The sequence below is a fragment of the Fulmarus glacialis genome, unplaced genomic scaffold, assembly GCF_000690835.1.
Source record: "Fulmarus glacialis isolate BGI_N327 unplaced genomic scaffold, ASM69083v1 scaffold41752, whole genome shotgun sequence".
Taxonomy (NCBI): Eukaryota; Metazoa; Chordata; class Aves; order Procellariiformes; family Procellariidae; genus Fulmarus; species Fulmarus glacialis.
In genome coordinates this window covers 1-9,201 of record NW_009197943.1, presented here as the reverse complement: position 1 = coordinate 9,201, position 9,201 = coordinate 1, and the positions used below count along the sequence as shown (strand labels likewise).

At 56.8% G+C, this 9,201-nt stretch overlaps 1 protein-coding gene across 1 annotated transcript; it reads right to left on the bottom strand.

Moving 5' to 3' along the window:
- Positions 1–656: 656 nt before the first annotated feature.
- On the bottom strand, positions 657–7,261 carry LOC104073072 (TBC1 domain family member 24-like). The gene is made up of 6 exons (XM_009572733.1): positions 6,228–7,261; positions 5,774–5,932; positions 4,276–4,339; positions 2,696–2,791; positions 1,699–1,975; positions 657–802 (listed from the first exon to the last, which is right to left on the bottom strand). The coding sequence occupies exons 1-6, from the start codon at positions 7,259–7,261 to the stop codon at positions 657–659; spliced, it is 1,776 nt and encodes a 591-aa protein (XP_009571028.1).
- Between the last annotated feature and the right edge of the window lie 1,940 nt (positions 7,262–9,201).

Genomic DNA, 9,201 nt, shown 5'->3' with positions numbered 1-9,201 from the left:
TTCCTGCTGGCTGCTGGTGTATAAACACCAGGTAGGACTTCGCTAATCACTGATCAGCAGTTTCAACCATGGACAAAAAGAGTCCCGATTTGTGTTGGATAGTGATCAGTGCGTGATCCTGGGGGAGTCCTGGTAACCTGCAGAGACTACAAAATCCTGCGTACGGCTTGAAGGGTGGTGCTGGGCTTGGGACCACAGGGAAGCGGGGTCTGAGGGTGTTTCTGGTGAGCTTTGTACCTCGGTGTTGGGTTTTGCCTAGGATCAAAATTCCTATAAAATCTGCCTGTGCTGCGGTACCACTGGTTTGCTGTTGAGCCCCAAGCTACAAACAGGCCAGGGAGGTGTGAGAAACACTGGATTGGCTCACCTTCCCTCCAGCATCCTAAACTGGGACAGACTGGGTGGAGCGGGCTTGGTTTAAACTGCGGGAGAGGACCTCAAACATCCCCAAAGGCGCACCCACAGTCCCGTTCTTGCCACCGCATTGCCCTCTCTCCACACCACCATGACGGCTGACCATGGAGGGGAGGATGGTGAGTGGAGGTGCCTGTGGCACTGCCGGCAGAGATGGCAGCAGGCGGGCCGGGTGGCGGCCAGTGCGGTGAGGGGTCCCCATCTCCGTGGGCGGCACGGTGAGGGGCTGTCCCCCACAGGACTTAGGCATTTTGAAAGCCCCACACTTCCAAGAGCTGCACCTTGAAGTTCTCCTGGCAGAGCGGAGGGTTGTCGAAGGTCTCGCAGTGCTCCGTGTGCCCCCAGAGCAGGTTGGCGTCAAGGGACAGAGCTTGGCCTCCCCCTCCACCTGCAAAAGCAAAAGCAAGATGGTCAGGATCTGCTCTCCTCCCGTGGCTACTCAAGCAGGGACACTGGCCCAGCCGACGAGGTTTCTCGGGACTGCGCCCATCTCTCAGCTTTCTGTCCTTTGGCCAGAGCGCAGAGCTGGGCTGGGGATGCCCTGAGCTGCCTTCTAATCGGGATGTCAGCATGGAGGCAGAGCTCCCGGAGAGCTATCTGCAGGGCAGCTGGCACACGGCAGCCAGTGTGAGAGGTTGCCCTGGTAGCACAAGATGAATTATTAAACTGCTTGGAGAGCTGGAGAACAAGGAAAGCTCCTTGCATGCCCACAGCCAGGCTTGCCCTGATCCTGCTCCTGAGTGCTGAAAGGGAGACAGAGGCTGTGCTGCAGACATTTCTGACTTGCTGTGGTCCTCTGCCGAACCCACCCCGGCGGCGTTGGGGTACAAAGATTCAACCCCCATGCCCAAGCCTGACCCGGCAGACGGCAGCAGGGGCAGGCAGCTGGCGTGTCTGCTCTGGGTGACCGTGCCCGGCCCTTCCTCGGGCTGATCCCTACCTGCATCTCCACATCCCACACAAAGCGGATCAAAGGGCTGGGAAAGGACACGCCAGCCCCAAGGGTGCAAACCTCACCAGGAGGTTTGGGCTACGGTTCTCCCCCTCAGGTGGCAGAGAGCTCTGGGGCTCTCAGAAGGAGCATCCTTGCCTTTGTGCAGCTTTGCACTCTCCTGCTACTTTGAGGAAGAGGGGGATGACTTCATCTCCCCTGACTTTAAGTTCATACCCTAAACCACGAGGTCTTTGCCTCTACAGGCAGCTCAGATTTTAGTCTGGAGTAGAGCCCTTCTCAGCCAAAGCAGCAGTGTGTTGGTGGGTGGGTGCCCACTATTCGTTAATTACCGATAATGATCCCTTCCCGTGACCCGGACATGAACATGGAGGCTGTTTTGGAAGGCAGAAGGAAATGCCTGATGGCCAGAAACGGGGAGAGACGGCCTTTCCTCTGTGGTGTGGGCACGGTGAGATGGTTCGAGCTGGTGCTGCAGCTGTCCGGGGAGGAGCTGAGGAGGGATGCGGGAGAGGGCGAAGGCGACCGCTGGCGTGAGCGTGGCACAGCTTTGGCCAGCTCCGGCTTCTTGATGAACACCCACTCGTACCTCTCTGTCTCGGGCTTCACCTGGAAAGCAGGAGAAACGTGGTGAGCCCTGTCCTTCAGGGCATCTCTCCATTGCTGGGGGAAGATGGTGCTGCCTGGCCAGGTGGTTGGGGGCCAAATGCTGTGTGCCAGGTCCAGACCAGCGGCAGGGAGGTGACAAGGCATCCTGGCAGTGCCAGGGCTGCTCTGGAGGTGGCTGTGACTGAGCATTTGGTTTTGTCTTTGCCAGGTGCTGCTGGAGATGGGCAAACCTGCACTGCCCACATTGCCGGGTGGATGCTGGATGGATGCTGGTGGGATAGCGGATGGATGCTGGACTTTGCCCCTGGGATCTCTTGGACCAACTCAGGTTGCTCCCTGTTCAGGGACTTCGGGGCTGATTTGGGAATGCTCCATCCAGGAGCTGCCCCGAGCAAACAGGGCAGAAACCCGCCCTGCCGTGCATGCTGCCCTTCTGTCATCCCGGGAGGATGCTCCAAGACCCACCCAGGGTTACTGCACATTGCCTCGGGGGCTCGGGGCAAGCCGGCTCACCCAAGGCAGGAGTTCGTTCTGCGTTTGCTCTGATCCAGCACAGCAATTTCTGTGCTGCTGCCTCCTGCCAGAGCTAAGGGGCAGCGGTGGGACTGTGGTAAGGAAGCAGCTCGGTGCCACCATGCCCTGAGTTGTCAGAAGAGTAAAGGAAAAAGTAATTAACAGACAAAACCATAAGCGTAAACCCAGAAATAAAATGTGACTTACAGTGAACACAAAACACTCCCCTGTCCCGAAAAAGCCCGATGTCGCCCCATTCTTTTTCCTTTCACTCCAGTCGGAGGAGAGAAACGCCCCACACACCTTTGGGAGAGAGCACAGGGAGCCGTCAGTGCTGCGGGGAGTCAGTGGGGGAGACGGCTGGGACCAGAGCAAGCCCCAGAAACATCGGCCGTTGCATGTGCCTTCAGGAGGGCAAGGGCTCTGCGAGGTCCCTGGGGGAATCGGAGAGACAAATTCTGCTATCACAGCTAAATCCTGCACTGAGAAGTCACTGGTGCTCTGGACGTGAGTCCGCTCAGCTTCAGTGCGTAAGGGGGGGCTCTGGGAGATTTGGGGGGTTGCTCTTGTGCAGCAGAGGCGATTGCAGTGAGCTGTGTGCTGGTTGATTGAGCAGGGCTGGTTCGGCTGTGCTGGTGCATTCCCTGGCCTGGGCTTGGGAGCAGGAGCTGTGCCTCCTACCCCCGAGCCCAATCCAGCTCCCAGCAATGGAAAGGAATAACTGTATGACTCAAAGCATTATATGAACAGTATTGCAACATGCTGTGGACGGTGGTCTAGGAGTCCCTTGTCCTCAGCTGGCCCCTGGACGGTGGCAAGGTGCTCGCCTGTTTTATGAGTCTTTAGAGAAAATGTGTTTTAAAATGACAAAGACTCAGGTAGCACATTTTTTTTTACCTACAAGGCTTTTAACCAGTCCCGGGGGTTCTTCCACCTGCGGTCAGGCTGACCCTAGTGTGAACGTCCTTGACTTGACCACAGCTGGAGGGGACCTACTGAGAGGTGGGAACTCGTGCCTGTCCTTGGCACTAGCTAAGGAATAAAATGAGCTAAAATGTGTAGGAAACAAGGTTTTATAAGTCACCTTCTCTTGTCTGCACAAGGCCCTAGGGGGTGGCAGGGTGTTTATCTCCACACCACGCTGAAGTGTCAGGCTTGGGAAATCAGGATGGGTAGGTCAATAAATCTTTGGGATGCCTGAACAATTTACAGAACTTGCCTCCGCTGTTTGATGAACAGTGGAGAGATAAAATACAGGTTTATGATCCACTCTCAGAGTCCCTGGGAAGAGGCTTGGCTCAGGGTTTTTTTGCACTTATTTCACAACTTTCAAATAATGTAGAAGCTGTCCTTATTTCTCCTCCATTTCCCTTGTGTGGCTGCTCTTGCAATCAGAGAGAGATCCATGCATTTAATGCATTGAAAGCAAGTCCTGGCTCAGGCAAAGCATCTGCTGACTTCAGGAAAGTCTGCTTAGCAAGGACTTCATGATTTAGTCTGTATTTGCAATAAAAGAGTATCACTCATGGCCTCTCTCCATCTCACTGACTCCTCCTCTGTTTCCCTCCCGCAGCACCCTTTAGACCAGCCTGTGTCTAAGGTGGCTCTTGGTGCCTAGGGGTGCAGTTTGTTCTCTCCTGGGAGCTGGGACAGACCCTGGGGCAGGGCAGGAGGGGGACCACGCAGCCCCATGGCTGCTCCAAGAAGTGCTGGTGGGGTCAACCACCCTGTCCCCTTCCCCACATCGGCACCAGCGCAGCCCACTTTTCTGCTTGGGAAATACTTACCTCCCCCTCTGTTGTTTTTATGAGCAGCACCGTCGGTTCGTAGCCTTCACAGCACGCGTAAAACCTGCAGAGATGAACAAGGAGGCTGGGTCGATGGGGTTCTGAGACCCAGGAGCAGCATGCCACGCAGAGAGCCTGGGTGTGCGGCAAGCACGAGGCTGTAAAGGACAGTGGAGAGTGGCGGCTGCTCTTCTCAGCCTATTGCTGTGCCCAAGGGAGCTTGTGGAAGGACAGCAGCTCATGTATCTCGAGCAGCTTCAGTGTTTGTGCAGGAACGGAGGGAGTTGGCTTATGGGACTTCTCAAGTCATCATTTTTGCTTGGTGAAGCAGGTAATAGCTCAGATAAATCCAAACACTAAATCCTCCCACCCTATCCTCAGGCACCAGGGTGGGGGAGATGCTTCATGGGGGGAGTTTGCCAAATGAGATTGCTTTTAATCTGGATGTGTTTCGTAATCTGGGCTCTGCACTCCATTGCTGCCTTGGAAAGGCGCAGGGCTGTGCTTCCTGGAATGGGGCTGCACCCCTCTGCCATGGGGCGCCTGCTCGCCTCTCACGGGGCTGGGGGAGCATGCTCGTGGTGCTAACGGAGGCACTACCACTGCACCCCACTGTTAAACATCACCTTGAGAACCTGGGGCGGCATGGGCAGCATCCAGTCCCTGGACTCCCGGCATCCCTTCCCGGTCAGCAGTGAGCTGCATCTCAGTAGAGAAACGCCCCAGCACTGAGCGTAGCGGGGATGTCCCTGCTTCCCACCGCATCCTTCGCTCCATGGCTGTGGCAGCGGGTGTCACTGGGCCCTGGGTTGACTCCAGTGCCGACACTGGTCTTTCTATTGCAATTTTGGGCATTGGCCATGACACTTGAGCTCTCCTAACTTGTGTTTTGATGTCTTCCCCATCGCAGGATGTACCCACGTGCTGTCTGCCCCTGCCCTGAGCTCTGCGAGTGCAACCTCTCAGCTTAACGTGCTCCTACGGAGGAGCAGGTTTGCGTTTCCTGCCTGAAAACATTCATGCAAAGGCAGCCTTAGCCCACTGGAAGGCTTTTGCCACTTCACAGCTTGGGAAGTCAACAGCAAACTTGTTTTCCAGCTCAGTTTTGAGCCGCCGCACTGACTGCAGCATTCAGCAGCCGCCCTGTGTGCTGTGCCGCTGGGAGGCAAGTGGAGCCCTGGAGATGGCGTGCTGGCTGGACCTGGCCGATTGTAGCACGTGCTGTCCCCCTGCACGGCACATCCGCAGGGCTCAGTGTTCCCCGTGCAGTGCCGAGTTGCTGATTGCCATCTGACTGAGCCTCAGCCCTCTGCCCTACAGCCAGCGCTGGCCCAGACCACACTCAAGATCTTGAATCGAGCCCAGGAGAGTCCCCAGGATACCTCAGATGTACCCTGTGGACACCACATGTTGCTCCTTTCTATACCACCAACCTCCACTCAGTTTTACGCCTGGCCCATTTGACCCAACCTGACCCGACGGGCAGGTGACGCTTTACCTCTGCAGGCTGCACCCATCTTCTGAGGTGGAGAAGAGCAGCAGCGGGGGGAAAAGGGAGAAGCGCTCAGGGATCCAGGACCAGATGATGCGCATCTCCTGAGCCGTTACAATGCTGGAGCTGAAGTTCTGCATGTCCACGGCCAGGTGGAAGGACTGCCTGGGTGAGGGAGGACTTCCATTACTGCCAAGCTAGGGTGCCCATCTGCTTTTAGGGGTGCAGCCCCCATGCATCAGGTTTTGTCATGCTTTTTGCATCTTGAGCTTTCTGTTAACATTGCTAGCTCTAACTGTATGGTGCCTCCTAACAGGGTCCCCCACGAGGGGACTGTGAGGCACCCAGCATGGCCAAAGCTGCGGGAGATACCTGAAGCTCCCTCCATGTTGTATCTCCACTGTAACTCATATTTTGTCTGCTTAGCCCCAAAAGCTGGCAAACAGAGAGGTCTCCTTACCTGCTCTGCACCATGGTTATGCCCCTTTCCATTAATGCCTTCCTGTTGGCCATCTGGAGAAGCCAGATTTCCTTGCGGGAGAACAGCCGGATGCCAAAGGCTCTCTCTAGGAGTTTGTCGACAGTCACGTGCTCAGCAATGTTCTGCATGAACGCCTGCAGGTCTGCCTTGATGTCGGTCCCCTCCAGCTCAGCGGAGGTCACCGAGAGCCTGTACTGCTTCAGCAAGGCCAGAGCAATGCGGTAGAGGACCTTCTGCCCCTCCAGCAGGTAGACATCAAAGACGCGGATGGCGTAATTGAAGGGGAGGTCGTGAAAGAGCCACGATAACCATTCGGAGTAGACCTCAAAGACGTTCTCAGAGGTGCTGGCTATAAGTTTGTGAGCTGCTGGGCAGTGCTTGTTGGCCAGATCCCCAAAAGTCATGCAGGAGGCCTGGTGGGCCAGGAAGGACTGGTCAATGTAGCTGGTGTGGGGAGCATTGCTGGCGATGAGGCGAGAGATGTTCTCAAAGCACTGAGCTTCATCTTCGCTGTAGTGCAGCAGCAGAGCCACCAGAGAGGGGAGGATCGGGCTGTAAGTTATGTCAGGGAAAAGATTGCCAACACAGATGAGGATCTTCTTCAAGGCGGTGACCCCTTCCAGGTTGAGGCAGTACGTGGGCATGGAGCATCCTTCCAGGAACTCGGGCAAAGGGTGGGAGCTCACACTCAGCTTCCCAAAGAGCCGATTCGTCACGTCCCTGTAGACGAGAGCATCTGGGGTGACGAGCCGGCAGGCGACCTGCTGGATGAGCTGGTGGTAGACCTGAGCTCTCAGAGCGCGGCTCGCTGCCCAGTAGCCTTCTCTTGCCAGCTTCTTCAGCTCCTTCGGGGGCTTGCTGAGGATGTCTCGGGGGATATGCGCCTCTTGCTCTGGGTCTGGCATCCTGTCCCAATCCACGAACTGTCCACAGCCCAGACAAGAGGAGGCGTCGATGTCCCAGGTGTCAGCCTCAGACGTGATCACGATGGTGACTGGAGATGAGCCAAGCATCTCTGTAGGACAAAGACCTTTTATTCAACACGCTTCACTGCCCCAGCTGACAGCGTTTCACCCTGGCTGACGGCGCTTTGAAGTCTCACAGCAACGTCTTGTTTTTCAATAGTTATTCTCCCCCCTGCAAAGGGAAGGTTTTCAGAAGGCTTTGCATGGCTGGAACTGCTCGCTTTGCCCTCGCTGGTTTCCATCAGCTCATGCTCCTGGTGAAACCGCTGTCCAGGGGCTGGGGGAAGCCTGTGGCAAGGTACTAGCTGGGTGTCAGGTCTGCTTCTCCACACCATGAGGGGCTTTGCACCCCTCAAAAAGCTCCTGACTTCCCAGCCTGTGACCTGCCGAGAGGGAGGTGCAGAGAGCAGGGACACAGTCCCTGTCCCCCTCCATGGGACAGCAGCGTTACACCACCGAGGATAATGAGCAGCTCGGTTATCTCTGCCGAGATAACCTCTGTGAGGCACCCAGCATGGCCAAAGTTATGGGAGATACCTGAAGCTCCCTCCATTTTGTATCTCCACTGTAACTCATATTTTGTCTGCTTAGCCCCAAAAGCTGGCAAACAGAGAGGTCTCCTTACCTGCTCTGCACCATTATGCTCAGCCCGGCTCAGGGGTGAGGAGGGACCTCATGGACAGTGGGGGCCCAAGCGATGCTGAGGCCGAGAGGGACCATTTGCATCGTGTCCCCTTCCAAGGACAGAGCGGGGCGGGAGGCAATGTCCTGTCCGGGTCTGGCAACCCAGGACCAGGCTGTTATGAGCCCAGACGGAGCAGGCAAAGCCGGCCTCAGGTGTTTGCCCTCCCTCTTACTGCCTCCTGCCAAAGTCTCTTGCAAAAGTCTCCCGACCTCTCCGGCCACTCGGGTGCCAGAGAGAAGGCGCAAGGAGAAGATGCTGCAGTGAGAGGGGCTCGCCAAAGGTGCAGGGATGGTCTGCAGGGTGCCAAGGAGTCCCCATTTCCCACATGCCTCCATGCACCTGGAGCGACCCTGTCCGGGGGACTCCACGCAGGGGCTGGCCAGCATCTGAGAAAGAGGGTCCCGGGGGGCCCCGCGGGGGAGGCCCCCACACACAGGACCACGGCAGGGCTGGGGCAGCCGCCAGCCCAGTTCTGAGAAGAGCAGAGTTTGAGCTCCTCCTAGAGAGAAGTGAGCGGCATTTTCCCTGTGGTTACGAGAGAGCTCAGCTCCAAACCCTGTACAAGGAGACGGGAGTTGTCTCTGCGTGGGTGAGTTCTGCTAGGCGGTGATTAATTGGCAAGGGTAAAGTCGATTAGTGCACACATTATTTTTCTGATGTATTTATCTTGGATGTGCTCAGTTGGGTTGGGGAGTCTAGGATGGATTTGCACTGAGCCAAACCTCTCCGCTCTGGCCCCAAGGGGACACGGGGGGACAGCACGGTCCCGGCCCCGTGTACTGCGTGCGTGGCAGCACGTGGAGGCACGTCGAGGGGGTCTGGGCACCCAGGCTGATCCCAGGCTGGGTCTGGCTCTGGCCTCTGCTCTCCGGTTCAGTTTGGCCCCTGCTCAAGTTCAGCAAAACCAGCAGATCAGGTTCAGTTCTGGTTCAGGGAAAGGGCAGCAGTTTTAACCGGTTGCTGCTCAGCCTGACTCCCTGCTTCGAAGACAGAGAGACCCTGAGTGCAGTCACGCAGGCTTCTAGCCATAGAAACCAGGCTAAATCGAACATTGGGGTTGAAGTGGGGCTGTTTGCACCGCTGTGGTCCCCAAGTTCACCTTTTCCTCACAGCCAGCCGCATCACAAGGGTGCTGCCCTTCCCAAAGTACTGTGGAGCATCAACCCGAGCCCACCCAGCCACCAGTGCCCCGGCCCAGGGTGCTGGCTGGTGACTCCAACTCTGCCCGCCCTGGGATACACCGGGGATGTTGGGGAAGGAAACATGGATCTGCTCCAGCCCCTCCCCTACGCTGGATGTGGCC

Coding starts and splice junctions, on each gene's coding strand:
- LOC104073072 (XM_009572733.1), bottom strand. CDS start 7,261: ATGCTTGGCTCATCTCCAGTCACCATCGTGATCACGTCTGAGGCTGAC. Junction 4,340..5,773: donor GATGGGTGCAGCCTGCAGAG/GTAAAGCGTCAC, acceptor TCATCTCTGCAG/GTTTTACGCGTGCTGTGAAG. Junction 803..1,698: donor ACGGGAAGGGATCATTATCG/GTAATTAACGAA, acceptor TTGCTTTTGCAG/GTGGAGGGGGAGGCCAAGCT.